We start from the raw sequence: 26,071 nt of genomic DNA, 5'->3' as shown, positions 1-26,071 counted from the left end.
AAGGGGGATTAAAAACCCCTCAGAACTGGAAAAGTGTTATTGAGCTAGAGAGACAGTTCGGGTAAAAATGACTAGCAAGCACGCAGCCCTTCCATTAAATCCTTAAGCCAGGTGTGGCAGCTCATGCAACCATTTAATTCAAGCTCTCAGCAGGCAGAGGCAGGAGGATCACTGAGTTTGAGGCCAGTCCTATTTATACAGTTCCTGAACGGTCATGGCTGCACAGGGAAACCCTGTCCTGAAAGAAACCACCCCCCCCACACACCAAAATAAAACCAAGAAAAATACATATAATTGGTTCCAGGAATCCACATAGAAGAAGAAAAGAACTGATTCCTTGGTTATATCCTCTGACCTCTACAGGCCCATGCTCCTGTCCCTTCCCCTATCCTTCCTGCCTGCCTGCCTGCCTGCCTGTCTGTCTGTCTTTCTCTTTTGTGCACATACGCCCCCAAATCAAAAGTTGAATTTTAGTATAATACTCTCTGCCTTAACTCGTTCCTTTGAAGCAGTCTCACACTGAACCTGGAGTTCATCCTCTTTCTGCTACAGCAGGTTCACTGATCCCAGTAATTCTCCTCTCTACCCTACTGAAGCACCAGAGTTACAAGTATCTGGCCATGATCAGTTTTTTTTAGTATATGTGCTGCCGAAGCGAGCACCCATGATCAGTTTATACATGTGTCTAAACTTAGGTCTTCAAGCTTGTGCTACATGGTTGGTCTAAAACTCACTATATAGACCAGGTTGCTCTTGACCTCACAAAGATCTACCTGCCTCTACCTCCCAAGTACTGAGATTAAAGACATTTGCAACCACACCAAGCTTAATAACAACCCTTTACTATTAGCGCAAAAAATATGAAAGTGATATAAGGGGTAGGGGTATACATATCCGGAACAACTCCTTAAATAGCTACTTTGGATTTTTAAGATACAACCACTGACTAGCCAGAAAGTATGCTCATCTAAAACAATCCCTAAATATTGCTTTGGATGGTTTTATTTGCTTTTTAAGACAGGGTTTCATGTAGCCCAGGCTGTCCCAGAACTTGCTATTTTGCTTTAATCCCAAGTGCTATGGTTAAAGAAATGGACCACTGCGTGTCCATTTTCTAACTTAGTTTTTTGAATGATCTTTATTTTTAATTGACAGTAACTATGGGCTGTAAGTTGCTTAATCCATTACAGAAAGGTTAAGTGAATTAACCTAGTCATTACCTCACATTTTTTAGCATCTTTTGTGGTTGGAACATATAGTATCTATTCTTAGACTAGAGGTGTACCTTAGTGGTACACCAATTGCTTGCAATTATGAGATCCTAGGTTCAATATTCAGCACTGAAAAAAAAAAATCAATCAATAAATCTACAAATCTACCCTTAACAATTCTGACAGCAACAACAGAATACATTCATGATCTATCTAGCTGAAACTGCAGCAAGAACACAATGCCCCACCCCCCTTTTCTTTTTTGATGGGACTGTTTCCATTATTAAACATCCTCAGAAAGTGCTCATTTGCACAAGCAATTGTATGGACCCTGCAGAGAACTAAAGATAGAATCTTTTGTTCTCTAGCTATTTACACCCCGCAGCAGACAATTTCACAAAGAGAAAGCCAAGCAGAAATTCCACTCTGATAACAGAAATGAAAAAACTGACTCAAAAGGAAAGGATGTTGAGACTTGGTGGGTCTGGAAGGGGAACACAAACCATGCTGCACTTTGTTGGGAGAAGTTGGGAGAAGACTCAGATGTTCAATAAAGGGTAGTTGTTATCAAAGTATAAAAGAACCTCAAAATGGTAGTATCTCTTTGAATAATGAACAAGTAGATGGTAGGGCCGTGTGGAAGCTATTCGTTTACTTTCCACAATGCTTCCCAGTAAGGATGAAGAGATCACTGAAGCCCACATTTAGTTTTTGGGACCAGTCTGTTGTAAACTTAGCACCTTTTACCTTCCACTGACCAACTCTTACATTACAACACAGTTCTCAGAGTAGCCAACAGAGTCCCAAAAGCTAAAAGGTAAAGGGTGAAGAAAAGCAGATGCTGCTATGAAAAGGACAATCGTGCAGTCAGTCAGTTAAACGGAAATATGAGTAAAGCCTGAGAGCATTAGACCTGGATACCAGGCAACTGATACCACAAACTTTCTACCCTACTCTATCCTAGTTCTGGCTGGGATGGGTCTCATTGTGCTAGCCTGGAACTCACAATGTAAATCAGACTGGCCTTTTTAAACTCACAAAGATTTGTCTGCTTCTGCCTCTTAACTGCAGAGATTAAAAGTGTACTGCCAGATCCACACCATTATCATTTAGAAACCCTAGCAGCCAGCCAACATTTCAAGTACTGCTTTTGGAAGACCCCATTCATACCTTGAGTCTGTGCCCCAGTGCATGGCATAAATCTTTGCCAGATGCCCCCTCAGTGTTCTCCTGGTTCGCATTTGGATTCTTCCCACTGGATCAATGTTGTTTGTGATCTTAAAAAATAAAATTAGTGCAGATTAATTTTAGTAAATAATTTTTGGGTTCTGTAATATAATGTCAACTAAGAACCAAAAATATATTAAATGGAAAATCCTGTGTTTACATGAGAGAATATTTTAGCATGCAGAAGCCCTGGGAGGTCAGAAGATTTATAGACAGTTGTGACCCACTACAGAGTTCTGGAAACAGAAGTGCAACAAGTGCTCTAAACTGCAGCCACTTCTCCAGCAGCCAATCCATAAACTTTAAACTGCACACTGCTCTCTTAAGTAGCATGATTAAACCGTTCACTCTGTAGTACCTGGGGCCTGACTTCCTTGTCCAGTGAGTCCATGCTTTAAGTATACAGGATGCTCATCAGCAATACACCACAGCCACCATACTTTTCACATGCCTTAGTACCTCACTTCTTCTGAAGAATATAGGCACTGTCATCCCCCAATATACCACTCAGTACATGCAGTAAGGTATTTTGAGATCATCTGATATCTTATGTAACTACTATAGAATAGCTACCATTTTATTACTGCTTTATGAAATTATTAGTTATCTTCACCTTTACTTAACATAACACTTTACCACCGCCATGGATACACAGGGAAAATAAATCTATGTATGTCTATGAAGTCTGAGGATCAGGCCACTGATTACCCAAGACGGGAGGGAGGGAAGGAAGGAGGGAGGGAGGTATGTGTGTGTGTTGCTAGTTTTTATTGTCAAGTTGGCACACAGAGTCACCTGAGAAGAGGGAATGTCAATTAAAAGAACTGCCTAGATCAGATTCCTCTGTGGGTATAGATATGGAACACTGTCTGGACTGCTAATAGATGTAGGAGCCCATTGTGAACAAGACAACTTCCAAGCAGATTAAGTTATCTTTGACTGTTTGAGAAAGCACGCCAGTGAGCAATTTTCCTCTATGGTGCCTGCCCTGACTTCCCTCAATGATATATTATTACCTAGAAGTGTAAACCTAAATAAATGCTTTCTGCTCCAGAGTGTGTAGTTAAGTGTTTTATCATAGCAGTAGACTACACTATGGCAGAGCTGGTGTCCACAGCTTTAACTGTGCTTTGTTTGCTTGGGTAGGAGAGTGGTCACATGTACACAGAGAACCTGTGAATCTATCTCCTTCTACCATGTGAGCTCTGGGAAACGGAATTCAGGCTGTCAAGCTTGGTTGCAGGCACCTTTGCCTGCTGAGTCATCTAGTCAGCCTTGTACATGTTTTAAATGTTAAAAGATTAAATTGTTGGGTCAAACAGTAGAAATATCCTTTCCATCTTAAGAACCAGTGGATCCTGCCCTCTCTGCCTATCATTGGAACAACTTCAAACGAAAAGCTGTAAGAGTGGTTTTACAACCTCACCCCACAAGACAAAAGTGCTCATTCCATCCACATGATAAAAGCCCACACCCGACTGTGCATTGTGGACAACTGCTAAGTGAAACTGTTTCTTACCTGAGAAAGAGTCGCATCTGCACATGCTTTACGGGCATCCTATGAAGTAACAAACGGGAATTAGTTGTGCTCCACACTTTCAATCTCAGGACGCCTCACAAACTGCCTTCTTCCTTACCTCTTCTCTAATACTCTCAAGTCCACTGCCACTTTTTAGTTGTTCAGGCCAAAATAGATACAACTCACAATCCCCAAACCTAACTGAGACATGCAAGACTCCACAGAACTCTGGGGACTCTAGGCAGGCCCAGGAGAAACCACACTGGAAGTTGGTAGAGCAGTGAGCAGCCTGAAAGCGAAGGCTAACTTCCCACAGCCAGCACACACCTGCTCTGTCTTTTCCCCAGTTTACATCAGAGCACAAGGGGTTGCAAGAAACAGGCTGAAAAACAACTAGCTTTTGAGGCCAAAACCTTCTCTTTGAGAATGCATTATGCAAGGACTTTATTTTTAAGCCAAACAATGAGTAAATCTAAGTTCTATGAATAGAACAGGGATTTAAAATTGTTAATAAAATTTCAATGAGACTGGTAACAAAATAGCAGTCTTTTATATCTATGAAACATACCAATATAGCTAAGACCTACAAAAGGATATACCATGGTAATTTTTCTTTAGTTTTTACCATATTAATTAAAGTGCTTTCACTTATAAATAAAATAAACATTGACATCTCAAAATTGCACATATTGTTAAATATAAAGATATCCATTAGGAAGGAAAATGAGACAACTCCAACTCCACTTTTTTTTTTTTTTTTTGGTTCTTTTTTTTTTTTTTTCGGAGCTGGGGACCGAACCCTGGGCCTTGCGCTTCCTAGGTAAGCGCTCTACCACTGAGCTAAATCCCCAGCCCCGACAACTCTTTTAAAAGGTAAAATTTTCAATACAGGCATAATTTAAAGGAACTCCTGACAATCTTGAGCAAGAAACTGATCGCCTGCTTTCTTTTTTTTTTTTAAAGACTTATTATATTTATTATATAGAAGTACACTGTAGCTGTCTTCAGACACACCAGAAGAAGGCATCAGATCTCATTACAGATGGTTGTGAGCCACCATGTGGTTGCTGAGATTTGAACTCAGGACCTCTGGAAGAGCAGTCAGTGTTCTTCACCACTGAGCCATCTCTCCAGCCTGATCGCCTGCTTCCAAAGCGGCAGCTGGCACTAGGCCAGAGTCTTCAAATGAAGTAGAACATTCCCAGATCAATGATCTACAACCAACTCCCTCACAGAGCAGGATTCTTACTTTATTGAGTCTGTGTGAATATCACAAGCTGATGGCAAGGAAAATATACTGAGATGACCACTACTATAAGAACAGAAGAAACTTCTAGGTTCCAAATTCATCATTAATGAATTTGCTTATAATCAAAACAAGTAATTATGTACCCAACTATGTCTACATAAAATCTGAGTACAGTGCACAGCGATGATTTAGAAGAGCAAATCGTTGTCAAGGACCTCTTCTCATGGCAGTAAGTCTAGTGCTTCTAACAATGTGCTTGTTGATATGCATTAACCTATAAAGCTATACAGTATACCTTTGGGTTTGAAAGAGCAAAATTTTATTAATAAAAAATGGTATTTAAGCAGCTTCCTCTTGGTTGGTACCTAAAGACCAAAATGGTTGAATATTTCTGACACTGCGACTACTAACAGAAGAAAAACAATCACATCCAGCCATCTTTGCCTTGGTCACTAGTGGTTGAAAACAGCAGCTCTGACATTGCTTAAGTGAACACACGTAATTTACAGAGAGGACAACTTGTGCTAGCCAATTTTCTCCTTCTACCACGTGAATCTTAAAACTGAACTCAAGCCATAGCAAGTTGATGAGCTGCCTTGCTGGCCTCCCCAAGTGACAGGATTAAAGAAGTGTGCCACCATGCCCAGTCATAATAATTTCCTTCCTTCCCTTTTTTCAGACAGGGTTTCTCCATGTAGCCCAGGCTGGCCCCAAACTCTGCCTCTGCCTCTGATTTGTCTGCCTCTGCCTCCACAGTGCTGGGATTAAAAGCCCTCACCTGGCTTTACAGTGATTTCTTAACGGATTCATGTAGACTAATCCATTCAATCAATCAGTCACTTTTCTGTCCTGTTTGGATTTGAGTACAAAAACATCACCACAGAAGAGGCTAACCCATCTCTTATGCCATCTCACACTAAATTGAGAAGTCTGGGCCCAGCTCAGCTCTGGGTCACTACATTTTGTACCATGTGTACAATGCAACTGGTCACAGTAAGGTAAGTTCCTCTGTATTTAAGGCATGTGTATTTTAATTAAACATCTGTTTGACAGCCTGTTTCCTTAAGTTCAACAAAACAATGATAGCTTCTTTTTTTTGTTGGTTTGTTTTTCCTTTGTTTTTTCCAGAGGCAGTTTACATAAAAAACAAATCAAAGACCAGACAATACTTCTTTTTACAATTAACTGCCATTTCTTGTGTGATTCACTATGTAGTCAAACTGATCTTAAATTTACTATGTATCTAAGGATGACCTTGAACTCCTGATCCTCCTGCTTCCACCCCCTATAATACACACACACACACCCACATACACACCCCTACCTGGAAGCTTTTTGATTTTTAATAATTTAAAAAATATTAAGAGTATAGGTGGTGACGACACACACCTTTTATTCCAGTACACAAGAGGCAGAGGAAAGTGGATCTCTGAGTTTGAAATCTCAGTCTGGTCTATAGAGCAAGTTCCAAGACAGTTAGGGATACAGAGAAAAACCCTGTGTTGGTGGCAGTCGGGGGACAAGGGAGAAGCAAACACACACACAAATGCTTTATTGGTAAAAATCCAAACAAACAAACAAACAATCCCAAGAGTGTGATTGATGCATATCAGTATATATGCTACAGAGTATGGAGACCATGGGACAATGTAGAGACAGTATTCTCCTTCCACCTCAACAAGGACTCCAGGGATGCATCTCAGGTTTTCAGGTTCACACTGTTGGGTGGCAACACATTTATTTGATGAATTATCCTATCTGCTCTGTTTCTAATTCTGTGTTTGTTTTGAGATAAGGTCTCTATATTACCCTGTCAGTCTTGGAACTTGTTTTGTAGATCAGGCTGACCTAGAACTCAAGACATCCACTTAACTTAACCTCCTGACTGCTAAGATTAAAAGTATGTGCTACCACAGCCAACCTCTTCCTTTGATTTTAAGGGAGGCTCTTGTTTTGTAGTGCAGGTTGGCCTGCAAAGTGAAGACAATCCTACTGTCCCCAGTACTTCCATGCACGCCAAGCTTCACCACACTAGCATGCTGGGTACATCCTGCTAGGAAGGCATCAGACGACTGAATTATGCTTCCATCCCTTGTACTAAATTCTTTAGCACGTAGTCAGTAGACAAGTGATAAAAAACATTATACTTTTTTTTCCCTCCCTTATATCATGCCCTTAAAAGAAAGGTTTTTTGCTTTTTATTTTTAAATTTATGTGTATGCAGGTACTCATGAAAACCAAAAGACAGTGCTGGATTCTCTGGAGATAGGCAATGCTGGGATTAAACTTAACCACTTAAGTATCTCTCTAACCCCAGATTTTTACTTTTTTAAAGATTATTCCTTGCCAGGTAAGGTAGCACACAGCTTTACTCTCCAAAGTAAACTTGGGAGGCAGAGGCAGGGAGTTTGAGGCCAGTAGTCTACATATCAAGTTGCAGGGCGGCCAAAGCTACACAATGAGACCATGTCTCAAAAACAAACAAAAGTCTTCCCTTCCCATTTAGAGACTCAATGGCTTTCACTTCTCCTCACCAACCCACTCTAAAATTAGTGCAGTGCTGAGAGGCAAGGCAGTCTGAGAGGCAAGGAGAATGATGCTCATCATGAGGGTTGAAACAGTGGCTCTACAAGGAATGGTCAAAATGGTGCTGTCCACACAAGGATTGGTCAAAATGGTGCTGTCAGTAGTTGGGCCATCAACTACTCTGCGCATGTCAGACACAGTTGAGAGTGAACTGAAGAATGTCCTTATAGGGAGGCATGAGCTGAACTTTAAACCAAAACAAAACTGAAATGTAAGTACTGCAAACTATCTCACTAAGAATCTATTAACTAAAATAGTACTTAGATGGGACTAGATGAAATTTCCTAAGATTTCACATTACTAACATACATTAACACCTCATGTTGCCCGCTTGGCCCCAAACTTGATATGTCACTGAGGCATAAGAACTGATATGAACTGATACTCCTGTTTCCACCTCTTGAATGCCTATTATTACAGGGGCACTATGTGGATGCAGAAAGGCGGGTGGGTACTAGGGACTATACATGTGACAAGAGAGAAAACACAGGGAGTATGTAAACCTGATTATAAAAACCTTGCATGACATTTATCTTTGACATATAATCCCTCTTCATCTACTGTTAAATTGTTTGAGCCTTGGCAGCTACACAGCTATAAAATTGTAGCTTTGTAAATTCGCTAGCTTTTCTGATTATTTCTTTTTTTTCCTTTCTATCTGTTCTAAGTATGCTTCCTCCGACACTTGGGCTTTCTTGTCCTTTCCCAAAATCTTCCCTCCCTGCCATGTAGTTGGCCTCCATGTTGGCTTAACTTAAAACAGCATAGCTATCTCCTTTTAAAAGTTGAAATGACACCAGGTAGTAGTGGTGCACACTTTTAATTCTAGCATTTGGGAGACAGAGGAAGGCTATTATTATCTCTGTGGGTTTAAGGCAAGCCTGGTCTACAAAGTGAGTTCCGGGCCAGTCAGAGTCACACAGAGAAACTTAAGTCTTGAAAAACCAAAAAGTTCAAATCACAAGCCAGGCATAGTGATGCTCACCTTTAGTCTCCAGCACTTGGGAGGCAGAGGCAGATGAATCTGTGACTTTGAGTCCAGGCTGGTCTATATAGTGAGTTCTAGGGGTGCCATAGCTACACAGTGAGACCTTGTCTAAAAATGACAAACAAGCAAGCAAACAAACAAAAATTTAAATTACACTATAGTTTATTTTTAAAATAAACTTGAAAATTTTCAGGTAGTTATTCAATACAACTCCTCTGTCCCTCAGAATTTTAATTTCTATATTCTTAATTTTGAGAACTTTGGGACGAAAAGAGATAAAAATCTCAAAAGCACATGGCCCATGTACAGGCTTCAAATCTTCAATACTCCTTCAGTCTCCAGGCATGCATTACAGACATGGCCCGTTGCATCTGACTTTGAACTTTTATTTTGTGAGTGTTTATGTGTGCGTATGTATAAGTATCTGCAGAGGCCAGAAAAAAGTGTCAAATTCTCTGGAGTTAAGAGTTACACAAGATTGTGAGCCACTTGACCTGGGCACTGGAAACTCAGCTGGGATCCTTTGAAAGTGTAGGAAGGGCTGTTAATTGTTGAGCCATCTCTCCAGTCTGCTGTTACCTTTTGAGAGACCATCTCATGGTACCAAGGAGAACCCTGAACTCACTATGTACTGAGGATGACTTTGACCTCTTTATCACTCTGCTTCTTCTTCCCAAGTGCTGTGGTTAAAAGAATGTGCCACCTTAAGTCATGCAAAAGTTTAGGTAAAGCCAGGCATCAGGGGGATCACTTGAACCCACAATTCTGACATAAACCTTAGTTACCATAGTAAAAGCCCAAGCCCACGCAGCACTCCCAAAAGTCCTCGCCCTAAAAAGATTACAGGCAGGGCTGGGTGTAGCTGGGTGCTATGTACTTGCCTGCCATGTGAAATAAATAAATTTAGGAAAACATCTTCTGATATTTTACTTAAAATTTTTTTCAAGAAGTAAATTTTTATACCACATCAAGTATTTTAGAAAGTGTTTTATTAACTCATGGAAGCAGACACATTAAAGAACAGTGTAGGGGTTGGGGATTTAGCTCAGTGGTAGAGCGCTTGCCTAGCAAGTGCAAGGCCCTGGGTTTGGTCCCCAGCTCCGGGGAAAAAAAAAAAAAAGAACAGTGTAGACACCAATGTCCAGTGAGGTGCTTACAGCAGAGGGTATTTTCTATTTTATCTCTGCTCTAAATCTTTCTAAATCTTAGGCAATTCTGGTATATTTTCTTAAATTCAAGTAAAAGTTGGCTAAAATGATGCTGTCAATTCTCCACCTAATCCCACTGGCAGATTGACACAACTGACAAGATAAAGACATGTGAACTGTTGTAACAGCCTAGTGAGACTCTAAAGGACAGACAGCTACATCCTTACAGACAAGAACATGAAAACCAGAGGAAGCTATTTCAAATATGCAAAGCCTTATGCAAACTGAAAACTGAAAACTGGGATTTTCTTGGTAAGTCTTAAGTCTTTTTTCCATGTTCTTAGATCAAGCCTAAGAAAAACAAAAACAGGGGTTGGGGATTTAGCTCAGTGGTAGATGGCCCTGGGTTTGGTCCGGCCTCAGCTTGGGGGGGATTGGGGGGGGGGGGGACAAAACAAAACAAAAAAACCAACACATACTTAAATTGTCTGTGTATGATGTGTATGATTCAAGGCCAGCTTGGTCTATACTGTGAGTTCCAGGACCCTGTCTCAAGTAACCAAAATAAAATACAAACCCCCAAACCAAAAACCCACATTTGCATGAGATGTGTGAGGACTCTCAGTTCCAGTTCCCAGTACAAAAGGAAAGAAATTTATCTTCCATATAGTTTTGTACCCACATAGACACATCTGCCCTCTCTGGTGGCCCAAGAGCTGTTGTTACGTAAATTCCAATGGTCATCCTGGAGCACAAACCACTGTGAAATTACGAAAAATAGGACAAAAACATCTAAAATGCCACTTTACTCATCCTTTCGTTTAAACTCTCTTTTTCTGTTCTCAGCCTAATGTCCCTGCTCTTCAGAGTGGATGCTCCCATCTGACAACGACCTACAGGAGCCACAAAGAGGGTCCCAAACCTAGTTCCCTGGGGGAAGAAGTCCAAAAGCTTTGATAGAGTTTACAGAAACACACCATGCACATTCGAGCAACAAATTACAGTTAGTAAGAAAACAAAATTTCTGAAACAACATAATACACTTTATCTGGACACATAACTAGCACATACTACACCAATCTCATCTCATTCTGTTATCCATACAACAGGTATGTTTCTGATGTGAAACGTATCAAACACACGCGTGGCTACATACTCTAATTTGGTTCTTCAGTTGCTCGGCCTCCTGCCGCAGCTGGTCAAGTTCACTCATCTTCACGTCTCAGTGCTTTCCACACTTCAGAATCCAAGCTCTGCAACAGAAACATGCCGTGAAATGCGTAAGCTATGGTATGACTGGTTAACTGAAAACCTCACAGCAATAACCTCATAAAGCAGAGAACTTTCCTGCAGCATTCATAATAACTATTGAAACCCTATCTAGAACTGGATTAAAAACACAATTCTCATTTTTTAAAGATTTATTTATTTTATGTATATAAGTACACTGTAAGCCACACCAGAAGAGGACATCGGATCCTGTTACAGATCATTGTGAGCCACCATGTGGTTGCTGGGATTTGAACTCAGGACCTCTGGAAGAGCAGCCAGTGCTCTTAACCACTGAGCCATCTCTCCAGCCCCCACAATCCTCATTTTTATTAACTGTACTAATACACTGCTGAAAATAATGTGGTGGACTGAGAAAATTAATGTCAGTCGCAGTGGTGCATCCCAGGACTTAGGTAGCTGAAGAAGGAAGATCTAATTTCAATGCCAATCTGTACCAGAGATCCATTCTCCAATTGATCAATCGATCAATCAATCAATCAATCAATATTAAAACAGCACAAATCTTTCTCATGAAAAGATTCTGAGTCTCTCAGAAATCAACAACAACAACAACCGTAGATATCCAGAATAGCTACCACACAGAGAAACCAGGAGTAATTTCCTTTAGAAATGGGACTGAGGCAATCTGGAAAACTAGTACTTTGAAGCTATAGCCATTATCATGAGCTATAAAGGACAAAGGGACATTCAAAAGTCTTCTATTTCCCCCGCAAACCCTAGGCTGAGGAGTCCCAGAAAGCTCAGAAATACCCTGACCCTTCTAGAATTGGGCTGAATAAGGCTAGTCAAAGTGCTGAATACTCACACCTAGTCATAGTCAAAGACAATGGAGATCATCCTGTTATAAAAATGACTTTTCCAATGGAGTATGCAGAAGTTCAGCTTACCTAACATGCATGAAGCTCTGGATTTAAGTCCAGCCCCAAGACAAATGGGGTATGGTGGTGTGTATGTCTATAATCCCAGCACTTGAGAAATAACCAAGAGGATTAGAGTCTTTTAAGGTCATCCTTGGCTATATAACTTGAGGCCAGCCTGAGATATGACTGTTTCAAAACTAAATAAGCAAACCTGACTTCCTGGGTTGGAGATATAGTTCAATTAGTAGAGTGCTTACCTACAGTGTATGAATTCCCACATGTGGAGATGCTAACCTATAATTCCACTTAGGAGGTGGAAGCAAGAAGTTCACTGTCATCTTCAGCTACACAGTAGTTTGAGGCCAGTCTGTGCTTGGTGAGACACTGCCTCAAACAATAAAATACCTCAGAATATGGAATATGCCTTTAATATGACCTAGCAGTTAAGAGGCAGAAAAGAGAGGATCTGAATTCAAGGCCAATCTGACCTACATATCCAGTTCCAGTACAGCCAATGCTACATAGAGACCCTGTCTCAAAAAATCCAAATCAAAATAAAACAAAACAAAAAAAAAAGACTTCATTTCCCCAGAGGAAGTTATAAATAGACATACCGGGGGTTGGGGATTTAGCTCAGTGGTACAGCGCTTGCCTAGCAAGCGCAAGGCCCTGGGTTCGGTCCTCAGCTCCGAAAAAAAAAAAAAACATAGCTAAAATAAATAGACATACCTGTGTACCTTCCTGTGTTGGTCTTGAACTAATAAGCAAATCTCCTGTCTCAGACTCCCAAGTGGTAGAAGAATAGGTGTCATCTACCACTGTACCTGGGGCACACAGGCTACACTTCTGACAAAGATATTGGTTATTAAGCCAATCACAAATGCGATTAAAACACCATAAAATTGAAGATGAAATTGCTTAATACCAATGTAGTAGTTTATGCAAGAACCTTAATTCCCCATGCAAATTACACAAAATATGAGTGTTTTGACTACTGGTATGTGTGTGTATATGTATGCACACACACATACACATTCATATACACACATAACCATACATACACACATACACACACACATATATCCATACATACACACATATATACACACATACACACACACACACACACACACACACACACACACACACACACACACACACACACACAGTGAATGCCTAATTTCAGTCATATGGTTTGTGAGCTGCCATGTAGGCACTAGGAATGAAACTAGGGTCCTCTGGAAGAGCACCAAGTACATTTAGCTACTGAGTCATCTCTTCAGCCCTCCCCACAATCAACAAAACTGTGTAATACCTAAAGAGGTACAAGATGGTGGGGAGTGAGGCAGATACACATGGATGCTTGGGTTCAATGGCCAGTTAATTTAGTTGAAATGAAAACCTCTAGGTAATGCTGCTATCCTTTAATATAGTTCCTCACGTTGTGACTCCCAACTATAAAATTATTTGTGTTGCTACTTCATGACTATAATTTTGCCTCTGTATGAACCGTAATATAAATATCTGCTTTCCAATGGTCTTAGGCCACCTCTGTGAAATAGTCATTCGATCCCAAAAGGATCATGACTCACAGGTTGAGAACCACTGCTCTAGGTTCAGTAAGACCTTGTGTTGACAAGTGAGGTCAATTAATAAAATAAGATACCACGATCAGCATGCATACATACATACATACATACATACATACATACATACATACATGAGCATACCTGAATAAACACAGAAATTCACAGACTTTATAATTAAAAAACTTGGGTATGATAGCATATTCATAATCTCAGAATTTGGAAGATAGAGAGGCAGAAAGACTCCTTTTGGAAATATAGTGGGCTCCAGGCACCCAGGATTGTGTACTAAGATCCTGTCAACTCTTTGTCAAAAGTCAAAGTTAAAAATATCAAATGCTAAACTAACTAATATTATTTTCTTTTCCTTGCACCCTCCCCCAAAAGAAGGTTATTTTGTGTAGCCCTGGCTGTTCTGGAACTTGCTTTGAAGACTAGGCTGGCTTCAAACTGAGATCTGCCTTCCTCTGCCTCCCGAGTCCTGAGATCACTGTTATTTTCATTAAGAGTAAAACACATCTATAGTAAATCATCTGAATGACCCCAAAACTGTTATAGTTCCTTATATTTTTCTATTCTGCAATTCTACATATAGGCTCCTGGTAACAAAATCCCTTCCAACTAAGTGCCTCTGTTGCTGGCAAGACAAAGAAAAGGGTGAATTCATTAAGAACTTAACATGGGGGGGGGGGTCAGGAGGGGAACAATATGGGCAACCAAGAAAGGACTACAAGGTAAAGCTGTGCACTGAAGGAGAGGCTTCCACGTTCCTAGACCAGCACCTACCTGTTCTTGCTGCTTACTTGAAAAGCAGGGTATGCAGCAACATGGCTTTTAAAAGATTGCTGACCACAATGGTAGTCTCATTTTCTGTTGATGGTGCTCCTTACCTTGCTTGTCTTTTTTTAAAATAAAGATTTATGTACTTATGTATTTATATATTTATGTTTTATATGTTGAGTGTCTGTCTGTAGGTACAGCTACATGCCAGAAGAGGGCATCAGATCCCACCCGGTATAGATGGTTGTGAGCCACTATGCAGTTGCTGGGAATTGAACTCAGGGCCTCTGGAAGAGTGCTGAGCCATCTCTCCAGTCCTGTTCTTGTCTTTCTTAAGACAGCATCTTGCTAGTCTATTATGTACTAAAGCTTCCCTTGTCACCCACTCTGACCTTACTCTACTTCCCCAGTGCTAGTATTACAGGTGTGTCCCACCATGTCTGGTTTCTTGAGTGGATGCTTGATTCATTAGGTAAGCTTCAACAAGGGAGATACCTCAGGCCTCCCTGACATCTCTGGCATTAAAGAACATTATTTACTTTTGCAGAAGACTGAGTCATTCTGTCTTTAGCACACAAAACCTAAGGACTACAATTTAGGAGTATTTTATTCCTACATGGCAGAATAAAATCCCAAAAGAATAAAAACACAGATGGAAAGAAGTACTGCCATTTTGTCTTGCATGGGCTTGCTTGCTTTACCTTACAAAGGGTCCAAGTGGAAATCCTCACTGGCGTTACAGGATCATCACCCTTCAGCATGCTTTCCCTTACTGAAAGTAACTCTGGCTATAAAGGCCTTCTGCCCAATCCAGTATTAATGTAAAAAAAAGTAGCAACCAAAGTCATGAGGTACCCGAATTAGTCTAGTCAACAAGTAGCAGTTGACCAGGACATAAACACTAAAGCTTTTATATCATGAGACTGAAAACAACAGTGCTGAAACAGTGCTTTATAAACAGGGGATCTTTCTGAGCTGCTTCAAAAACTCCGCAGGCATGGCAGTCACCAAACCACAGACATCTCGATAGCCCATTGGCTCTATTCCTCTCTAGGTTTCTGGTAAATCCATTTTTCTACTTTTTAAGCAATATAGCTGGATAACTGTCACGTATTTTTCCTGTAGCATATAAAGAAAGAATCCAATTAAAAGAAAGATTTTTGGGCTCTGTGGTTCAAGTCCTTTGCTGTGCAAGCCTGAAGCCCGAGAACCTACGCACGTAAAGTTGGGAGGAGAAAACTGCTCCTAAGTAATTTTCTGCCTCTTACAGCATGATTTTTTTAAACGATTTTTTTGTTTGTTTTTGTTTTTTCGAGACAGGCTTTCTCTGTGTAGCCCTGGTTATTCTGAAACTTGCTCTATAGACCAGGCTAGCCTAGTGTGCTACCACCGCTGGGCAGTGGTAGTAATTTTTTTCTAACTTTTTATCTATTTAATTGTGTATGGGTATGTACCACAACACATATACCAAGGACAAAACAAGAGGACCTACAAGAGCTGGTTCTCTCCTGCCATGGTACTTTTACCACCATTGGTAGCTGCTCTCCCACTATTGCCTTCTCACAGTCTGAGGGAAGTGCAGCACACAACTGAAGAGTCTGTAGTAATGCTATCAACACAACTTCAGTAATGAAAAACAAATTATATTTATCAAGTCTTACTTACGTTTAGTCACCTTTGCCTTTCTCTTTAGTGTTGCTAGTCCTTTGGTCCTTCTGGAAACCCCACCATCAGGTCTGCCTGCCTGGCCAGCTCTTCTCCTCCAGAGCATGTCCCAGGTAAGCTCTGCCTGTGCTGAGACAGCACTTTCTAGTCTAATCCACTAAGACCATCAGGACCTGCTGAGGCCTCATGACTGCCCATGACCCACATCTGCTTTCAGCTTTAAATTAGAATTGCTATAGGAAATTTAAATAATTGAAGAGCATGAGGCTAAAGATGTGACAAACGGGTCGATGTGATCGATCTACAAGTAGCATGCTCTTCTAACTTTAAATAAAATGTTAGCATGATTAGAACAGTTCACATAAGTGGTATGAGGTATAAAGTCCCCAACTTTGTGACAAAGGCAGTAGCACCAGAGTGCTCCTCTGATCAAGACCCTGTGAAGGAGTCATGTCAAGACACAACAGTGACCTCAGGTCCCCATTATCACATAGTTGCTAACAATGATACCTGGGCTGCAAGCCTGACACTGATGAAAAGATATCTGCCATCAACCTGAGAGCCTGGTTTTGACTGTCCAAGAGAATTAACTCCTTCAAACTGTCCTCTGACTTCTATGTGTGCATGCACACTCAAAAACCCTGTAATTTAAAATTTAATGGTGCACACTTTGAAAAATAATTTCAATTTCTCCAACATACGAATAGAACCTCACTAAATCACTTTTAACTCTGGTTTGAGAACAACATCAGCTGTGAAGCTGGGCAGTGGTAGTACATGCCTTTAACCTGAAACCCTGCCTTGGAAAATAAAGAAACAAACAAACGCGGTTGGGGATTTAGCTCAGCCTAGCAAGCGCAAGGCCCTGGGTTCGGTCCCCAGCTCCGAAAAAAAGAAAAAAGAGGAAAAAAAAAAAAAAAAAAGAAAGAAAAGAAACAAACATCTATCTCACAGAGCAAAAACAAAAATTAAGTGAGATAATCAGTCTGGTATGCCCCCATCCCATAAGCCTCTCAATGATTATACTACTTTAGTGTCCTCTTCACCAGAACAAATCCAAGGTTAATGACCAACATTTGAGAAGTCACATTGACAACACTACTGTCTGTCCTTGTTTGAGATGGCATTTTCTTTTCTTCCTTTTTTTTTCCCCCTTGAGACAGGGTCTCACTGTGTAGCTCTAGATATCCTGGAACTTTCTTTCTGTAGACCAGGCTAGCCTATAGCCTAAAGAACTCAGATATCTGCCTGCCTCTGCCTCCCAAGTTCTTGGACTAAAGGTGTGTACCAGCCACTACCACCCAGTTTTCAGATGCTATTTCCAATGACAAGAATTTCTAGGGGGTTGGGGATTTAGCTTAGTGGTAGAGCGCTTGCCTAGCAAGCGTAAGGCCCTGGGTTCGGTCCCCAGCTCCGGGGGGGGGGGGGGGGAATTTCTAAAAGATTTAAAGTTATGATTGTGGCTGGGAATAGTTGGTTAAATCAATGCCTTTGATCCCAGTACTCGGAGGCAAAAGTAGGTAGACCTCTGTGAATCTAAGGCCAGTCTGGTCTAGATATTGAGTTTCAGACTAAGCATGACTGCACAACGAGAAACTGTTTTAACATGAAAGGGAGGGAGGGAGGGAGAAGGAAAGTAGGAGATTAGACCGACTATAAAGCCAAACCCAAGCAAACAGCATAGCTGAGTTGCTGCATAAGAAACAACTGCCCGAGCAGTGTGAAGAAGCAGAGAGGACCAAACCCATGTGCTGCTGTATACCCATGTTTGGCGTCAATGTCCCCTGCCACCACCATACCCAAAAGAAAGGCTGGAAGGGACTAGCCACAGAGAAGATCTGTATGGTGGTCTGCTAAACCTGAGCCTCCAAGCCTAAAACGGCCCCTGAAGAGAAGGCAGAAAAGGGAGAGAAGGTGACAAAGGGGAAAGCTGAGGCAGTGAAGATGTGACTAATCCTCCAGCGAATGGAGATGCTCACACTGACCAGGCACAGAAAGCTGAAGGTGCTAGAGACACCAAGGGACGTGTGTGCAGTTTTGTTAACTGTGTACTCCTGGTGACTGTACAGCTGGAAAATACTATTTATCAAGTTTTATAAAAAAGCAGAATTTCATTGGGGGGGGGGGTGTGTGTGTGTCCTGTGTCACTAACGAAATATCACCCAAACTGGATGGAGGACAGAAAACTCTTTCCTTGATAATTTTGAAAGGCTCCTGTTGGCTTCCAGGAGAGACATCCTGATCTTGCATAGGTGGCCACCGACGTACAAAATGCCTTGTGGTCTAGGGAAAACTCTAAATCCATTTTTATATCCTGTTTCCCCTGTACCATCAACATAGACTTAATTCCCTTAAAACCAGAGACCTGCTGGAACCTGACTCCCAAAATTGGTTTTCTAGTCTACTGGGTGATGTGGACTCTGCAGTGACTTCTTCAGTGTCCTCAGAAGAGCACTGGTTCTGTTTATAAAAGATAGTGGATCTTCAGATTGATAATTCTGCCATGATCATTTCCTGAACGTCAGGGTCAGCGTGTGAAAAGTTGTCAAATACTATCCTCAGTGTGAAATGTCAACCCTCACTCTAAGCTACTTTCCCCCTTTCTAAGCACTGAATGAAGATTTGAGTTTTTACATGTATGTATGTATGTATGTATGTATGTATGTATGTATCCAACATTTTACGATTTTATGTTTAAAGGAACAAAGTATTTAAAAGAGTCTCTTCAAAACAAGCAAAAGCTAGAGAAATGGAGAAATGGATAGGGACATATATAAGAAGACCAGCTATGAGCTACTGTTGATTTTATTTGCTGATAGTTCTCCAAATAACTTTTTAAATTCGGTAAGGTGGGACACACTTCTAATCTCAGCACTCAAAAAGCTAAAGCGGGCTGGAGAAATGGCTTAGCAGTTAAGAGCACCCGACTGCTCTTCCAGAGGTCCTGAGTTCAATTCCCAGCAACCACATGATGGCTTACAACCATCTGTAAAGAGATCCGATGCCCTCTTCTGGTGTGTCTGAAGACAGCTACAGTGTACTCATATATAATAAATGAATAAATAAATCTTTAAAAAAAAAAAAAGCTAAAGCAAGAGGACTTGAGAACTGCATCAGCCTGGGCTATATATTAATGTCTTGTTTCAAACTTCTTTCCTACCACCCCACCCACCCCCAAATTATCTGTGGACTTTGAATCTTGATTCTTGACTGAAAATTCAATTGTAAGAAAGCAAAACAAACAAACAAACAGAAAATAAATTCAGCTGTATAGTCTTTTTCAGAAGGGAAAAAAATTAGACAGAAGAAAACTATTGTTTTCCCGCTAGATATCCTAACAGATTTGAACTCCTCACTTGTTACTTACAGCGGGGGGGGGGGGGGGGGGGGGGTGGGTGGTAAAGCCAGATTTGGGGATTTGCTTTAAAACAACTTCAAGAAAGTAAAGGATCAGGAAAGAGAAAAAAGGTGATTAGCTATAACTCAGAATTCTGTAAATGTAAACTGGGAGATCATGTAATATGTTCTGTATGCTTAAATTATGTCTTTATTTTAATTATTATTTTTGATATTTTAAAGACAAAGTTTTTAAAATTTTTTTTTATTTATAGCTGTCTTCAGATACACCAGAAGAGGGCATCAGATCTCTTTACAGATGGTTGTGAGCCACCATGTGGTTGCTGGGAATTGAACTCATGACCTCTGGAAGAGCAGTCGGATGCTCTTAACCGCTGAGCCATCTCTCCAGCCCTTAAAGACAAAGTTTTATGTAGCCCAATTGGTTTCAAACTCATTAGGCAGCTAAGGATTACCTCAAACTACCCCAGCGCTCCTAATTTGTAAGTTTTTTTAAGTCAGTATTTTAGCATTGTTTGACGTGCATTAAATTTATAATGCAAATAGACCAATGTATCTTAAAAAAAAAATCTCCAATTTTATAATAAAGTTCTAAAGGACACGAAGCTTGCTGTGCCAACACCTTTTTGTTCCAATCGAACTGGAGCACACAGCCACGTCTGGTTAGTTTCATTCAGCCTGGTGCAATCTCAGTACTTCCCCAAATTTGTTTAAACATCTAAATGGCAGATCTTGGGGCCTATATATCCATGTTTCAGAAGTGACAAAAAAAACAAAACAAACAAACAAAAAAAAACCCTAATATTCAGGAATGTTCTTTTAATTCTCTCAAACTTCTGTTTCTTTTACTACCCCACCCTACTCCCCAAAACACAATTTGTTTAGCATCTTGGCTTGCTGCCCACTCCCTCTCTCTACTTTCTCACAGTACATGAAGGCCATGGCCATGGCCAGGTATCAGCATGACTTGAAAAGTGGGTAAAAGAAAGTTGTATGTATATAGCACATGATTTGACTAAAACAGTGAAAGCTTAACCCTAAACACTCTGTCCTAGGTATGATCCTCTGGAAATTCACCTGAAATCAAATGGAAGTGACAACATGCCGTCTCTGAAGGGAAGGGAGCAGTGCAACCTGTGCTTAGTAACAAAGATACCTTTTACGGACACAACTGGCTTTTCACCAAACAGCATGAAAAGCTTTTAAACTCTACCCCTCTGCAGTGGAGACAGGTATGGTTGGTTTTTTGTGTACTTGTGTGTTAATGGAGCTAAATGTCAAGGATGAGTCCTGAGAAAGGTAATGCTTCTTTTAAGAAATTCAGCAATGGGGCTGGAGAGATGGCTCAGCGGTTAAGGGCACCGACTGCTCTTCCAGAGGTCCTGAGTTCAATTCCCAGCAACCACATGGTGGCTCAAACCATCTGTAAAGAGATCCGATGCCCTCTTCTGGTGTATCTGAAGACAGCTACAGTGTACTTACATATAATAAATGAATAAATCTTAAAAAAAAAAAAAAAGAAATTCAGCAATGCCTTATTTGCTTAAATTTTCCTCTACAAACAACGTCCTTCACTCAGCCACATTGGCTCAAACACTGCTACGGGGCAGAGCACACTACAGTGAAGATACGTCTCCTGGTCGCCAGCATAGAGGAATGGAGAAGGTTCAAAGCTAAATACCATGTCCATTTAAGGAACTGAATCTGTGAAAGAAAACACACAGAATCTGTAATTTCAATGTTCAGATCCCAAGCATTAGCAATAAAGCGGCTCGGTTTGCCCCCCTGTGGCTCTACTGCCTCAGGAACACTCATCCTCAGTACTTTATAGGCCTCCTTTAACCCCAGCAGCAAGTCCTACCAGTCAGTCTCCAAATGGTAAAAAAGTAAAAATAAAAAAAAATTTCTTAAGTCTAGAAGCTATTTGGGACCTGAATGAAGCCTTGCTAAACAGGAATGGAAGGGCGTTGATACAAAACAAACAAATAAAAAGCAAACAAACAAACACACATACACACACTCCAAAACCCTCAGGTCTCATGTCATTCTTGCTGGTCTTCAAGCAATTCTGCCTCAAGCCTTATAAACAACCAGTACCTGGAACCTGAAATGTTTTAAGAACACATTCTAGCTGGGTAGTGGTTCCAACACCTTTATTCCCAGCTCTCTGTGAGCGTGCGTGTGTGTGTGTGTGTGTGTGTGTGTGTGTCCCCGTCCATCTGTCCGTCTGTCTGTCTAAAGATCTCTGTGAGTTCCAGGCCAGCCTGGTCTACAAAGACTGAGAGAGACCGTGACTCAAAAACAAACAAAAACAAACCAAAAAATCAAGCTTAGCTCCCAGAGATACAGACCAGAGCTCAGATCTTAGCACACAAATACACAGTAACACAAGCTAGGCATTACTGCAAATGTCCAACTCCATTTCTGAAGGTTAAGATGTGGTAACTGGGGTTTTTCACTCATCCCCAAGTTCCTCAAAATAACTACTGAGACTTGTTATATATGAATAAATGCTTACATCATAAGCTTTGGTTTGTTCCCCAACTAGCTCATAACTTAATTACCTGTTTATTCTATTCTGTCTCCTCAGAGGTCTTGAGCAAATCTCCTGCGCCTGACTGTTCCCGACTTATTCTCTCCATCTCTCCATCTCTCCATCTCCCTCTCCTTCTCTGCCATAGCTCCCACCTCCGATTTCTTGCCTCAGCTCATTGGTCATAGGATTTTTTACTGTCAGGTAAATGCTTTGACACAATATGAAAAGATTTTCTCTACATAAGACACTCTTTTGGCACACGTGTGTGCACACACACACCCATACACAAACATAGAACTTAGAGGACAAAGAGTTTGTAGACTCAGTTTGTAATACACAAGCACGAGCCCGAGTTCAGATCCAGAGCATCCATGTAGAAAACTGGGCATAATAGCGACCAACTACCTATATTTCTAGCGCTGGAGAACCAGAAACAAACAAATGCCTGAAGCTTACTTGCCAGTCAGCCAACCTAACTGAATTAATGAAAGATCCTGTTTCAAAAAACTAAGGTGGAGGGTCTGGGAGATTCACCAGACATTAGAATACATACCACGCTTACAGAAGACTTGAATTTAATTCAGCTTTAAGGCTATCTGAACCCTCTGGCCTCTCAGGGCACCTATACTCAAATGCACATATCCATTCAGAAATATACATACATACAATTAAAAACAAAACTTGAAAAGAAAAGCTGTAGATTATAAAGGAAGGCACTTGACATCAATCTCTGCACTTTATACACATGCATGGACTCACTCACAAACACAATTTTAAAATAGAGAAATGGCAGAACAGCGTTGGTGGTTTACACCTGTAGTCTCAGCATTCTCAGAGACTGAGGTAGGAAGACTGCTTTGACTTTAAGGCTGATCTGGACTATGAGGTGAAACACCAAGGAGGAATTGGGGGTAAGAGGCTGAAGAGATGGTTCAATGGCTGCCACGTGGGGCTAACCATTGTCTGTTAACTTTAGTTTCAGAGAATCCAGTGCCCTCCCTGGCTTCCAAAGGCACTACACACATGCAGTTCACGGACTCACTATGTGGGTGAAACATCTATAGACATAAAACAGAAATAGGTACATCTCTCTAGGGCTGGAGGTAACTGGTTAAAAGCTCTCCCAACAGGGACACAGAACACACCTTTAATCCCAGCACCTAGGAGGCTGAGACAGGCCAATCTCTGATTTCAAGGCCAAACTGGTCTACATAGTGAGTTCCAGGACATCCAGAGCTATATAACGTGACCCTTTAACCCCTGCCCCACCAAAAACCACAAAACAAACCAACCAAATTGATGAGTAGCAATTATACATGTAAGTTACCTTGACTCAGAAGTGTTTCTGGTCTGGTTCCCCACACATGTAAGTCTATCTGCAACAACAGAAAAGGTTGTTTTATCATATTGGGGCTGGGCTAACAGCTATATTAACTACATTTTAGGAAAGAGCACACAAATCATCCTCTTTACTACTTTCTCCCCCAATAAACTGCTTTACTCATTATAGCATTCAATTTGTTTAACATTGAAAAATAAAAAAATAGCCGGGCAACAGCAGTGCATACTTTTAATCCTAGCACTTGGGAAGCAGACATAGGTGGGTGGATCTGAGTTTCAGGCCAGAGTACACAGAGAAAACGTGTCTCAAAAAACCCAAAACTAACAAACCAAACAAACCCTAAGCCATGAAAGATAAAAACTGGAGAGCAGTCATGGCGGTACATACCTTTAGAAACACTGCACTCAAATACATTTGTAAAATTAAAAAAAAAAAAAAAAAACTACATAATGCTTTAAAAATAAAAACAACCCACTGTATTCAGATCTGAGTTCAGCCTGTTCTACACAGTGCTGTCTCTGAATGAAGGGAGGGAGTAAGGAAGGAGAAAGAGGAAGGAAAGGAAAGGAAGGACGGGAGGAAATCACAAAAACACTAAACAATTAAACAGAGAGACAGGCACTGGCAAGATGGCTCAGTGAGTAAAGAAACTTGCTGCTAAGCCTAATGACCAGAGTTCAATCCTTGGAAGCCATATCAGGTAGAAGAACCAACTCCCAAAAGTTGGTTCTGACCGACCTACCTACCTACCTCCCTACCTACCTACCTACCTACACACACAGAGGCATGTACACAGCAGACTATTCCATTCCTGAGAAGTCACACTAGGCAAATCCATAGAGACAAAAAGCTCGAGTTGCCAGGGGTCATGTAGGAAAAGTGAAATTGTACTGAGTACCTCTAGGGCTTTCTTTTTGGGGTGACAAAAATATAAAATTAAGTAGGGAGGTAGTTGTGCAATATTGTGGATATACTAAGTGCTACTAAATCATTCTCTTTAAAATGCTTTAATTTTCTATTATGTGAATTCCGCCCCAAAAAAGAAAAGGTGGAGGTTGAAGTGGAAGTGGGGAACACAAGTTAATCAGTAAAAGCAAGTTACATCCACCTCCACAAATCCTCTCTGAAAAGGTCCCTTAAGTACATGCCTAAAGAACCAGTAAATCCTTAGTCTGAAGAAAGGTCTTAACCCTGGCACCCTGATGTTTAATTATTTTTTTTGTTCTTTGAGACTGAATTTCTCTGTGAAGGCCCAGCTGTCCTGGATGGAACTCTTATAGACCATGCTGGCCTTGGAACTCAAGAAATTCTCCTGCCTCTGCCTCCCAAGCATTTCTTTCTTTCTTGAGGGCTTTGTTTTTTTTTTTTTTCCGGAGCTGGGGACCGAACCCAGGGCCTTGCGCCCTGGTGTGTTAAATCCCCAGCCCCTTGTTTTGTTTTTGAAACAGTTTCATTATGTAGCTCTGTCTAGTCTGGAACTTGCTGTACAGACTAGCCTGCCTCTACCTCCTTCCAGAAAACAAGGACTAAAGGTGTGTGCCGCCATACCCACCATACCCAACTTACCTGGTTTACTTTAGGTGAAGTTACTCTTTGGGAAGGGTGAGTTGTTCAGCAGCTGGCAGGTGTACAGCAGACCCAGCTTTTACTGTCTGCTACAGCAGTACCACTAGCCTAGCCAGCCCAAGGTAAGAAAGAATTCCTCTATAGTCAAGTGGTGGTGGGCCACATTAGGTTGGCAAAGGCAGACAAATCTGAGTTCAAAGTCAGCCTGGTCTACAGAGTGAGCTCCAGGACAGTCAGGGCTGAACAGAGAAACCCTGTCTCTAACCCTCCCCAAAAAGAATCCCTCTATAAAGTAAGTGCATAATTATCCCAATCTCTACAGAAAGCTTTTCCTAGGCATTTTATAAAGGGACAAATCACAATTTGTTCTATCTGAAACACAGGAGTCCCTGGGGAATTCAAGCACTCCAGTCTTTCACAAGACACTAGGTAACCACAATTACACAAGGTGACTGTGTACATTTGCCAATCTTGCGGCCATGCTACTCCTCCCTGGAAAAAGATACTGCTTAACTGTCCCAATAGCTCTGCCTCAAGCCATCGCAGTTGACTTATTTGTGGTTAAATAAGATCCAACTGCAGTTTCTTCCATGGATTAACCAGTTTGTAGCAATCAGAACTTAGGGTATGACTCCTAGTGCCACAGAAAGGTAAGGAAAACCTGGAAAACCAAATTTAATAACATCAAAGCCACTACCCAATATGCTCCTATACAGCTACACTATCTAGTCTGTGGTACTGTGGGAAAGTGTTACATTACAGATGTCTATGTGCTGACAACATTGAGAGCCTTATCTGCTGCCCAGTCCATAGGAACCTTCACAGAACTAGGAGCCATAAAGCCAGGCAGGCCGGCGAAAACAACACTGCGGAGATACATGTGCCAAAGACAGGCAGCATAAAGACACAGTAAGAGACTAGTTTTTCTTTTTAGAAAGAAAGTAGCCCACTGTAGAAACTGGAAGTAAATGGTATAAATTACAAAGGTTACGTTAAAATGGCCGAGTTGTGGTTCAGGGTTAGTATACATAGGCCCTGGATTCCACTTCTAACACAGACACAGACACAGACACAGACACAGACACAGACACACACACACACACACACACACACACACACACACACACACACACACTAATAAAACCATTTTAGTTAAAA

The 26,071-nt window shown here is 41.1% G+C and overlaps 1 protein-coding gene and 1 long non-coding RNA gene across 12 annotated transcripts in view; one reads left to right on the top strand and one right to left on the bottom strand.

Annotated features, from left to right (window-relative positions):
* Gnb1 (G protein subunit beta 1) overlaps window positions 1-26,071 on the bottom strand; it is a 66,712-nt gene that overhangs the window by 21,155 nt on the left and 19,486 nt on the right. For 5 of the 11 annotated variants that reach the window (XM_039109260.2, XM_006239517.5, XM_039109261.2 and 2 more), the window contains exons 2-5: window positions 23,333-23,381; window positions 11,085-11,181; window positions 3,958-3,996; window positions 2,382-2,488 (exon numbers count right to left, since the gene is read on the bottom strand). In XM_039109260.2, coding sequence (XP_038965188.1) covers window positions 2,382-2,488; window positions 3,958-3,996; window positions 11,085-11,141 — 203 coding nt within the window. In that variant the 5' untranslated portion in view covers window positions 11,142-11,181; window positions 23,333-23,381. Of the gene's footprint in view, window positions 1-2,381; window positions 2,489-3,957; window positions 3,997-11,084; window positions 11,182-23,332; window positions 23,382-24,913; window positions 24,973-26,071 lie in introns of those variants that run through there. The other 6 variants (XM_063287153.1, XM_008764335.4, XM_063287154.1 and 3 more) reach the window with 2 other exon arrangements.
* LOC120103052 (uncharacterized) lies at window positions 2,484-26,048 on the top strand. Its single transcript, XR_005505156.2, has 3 exons — window positions 2,484-8,003; window positions 10,072-10,240; window positions 10,775-26,048. It is a non-coding gene; the product is annotated as an uncharacterized LOC120103052 (long non-coding RNA).

Source organism: Rattus norvegicus, chromosome 5 (assembly GCF_036323735.1).
Source record: "Rattus norvegicus strain BN/NHsdMcwi chromosome 5, GRCr8, whole genome shotgun sequence".
In the NCBI taxonomy this organism is placed as follows: Eukaryota; Metazoa; Chordata; class Mammalia; order Rodentia; family Muridae; genus Rattus; species Rattus norvegicus.
The sequence above is the reverse complement of the archived record's forward strand: the minus strand, read 5'-3'. Positions and strand labels throughout refer to the sequence as shown.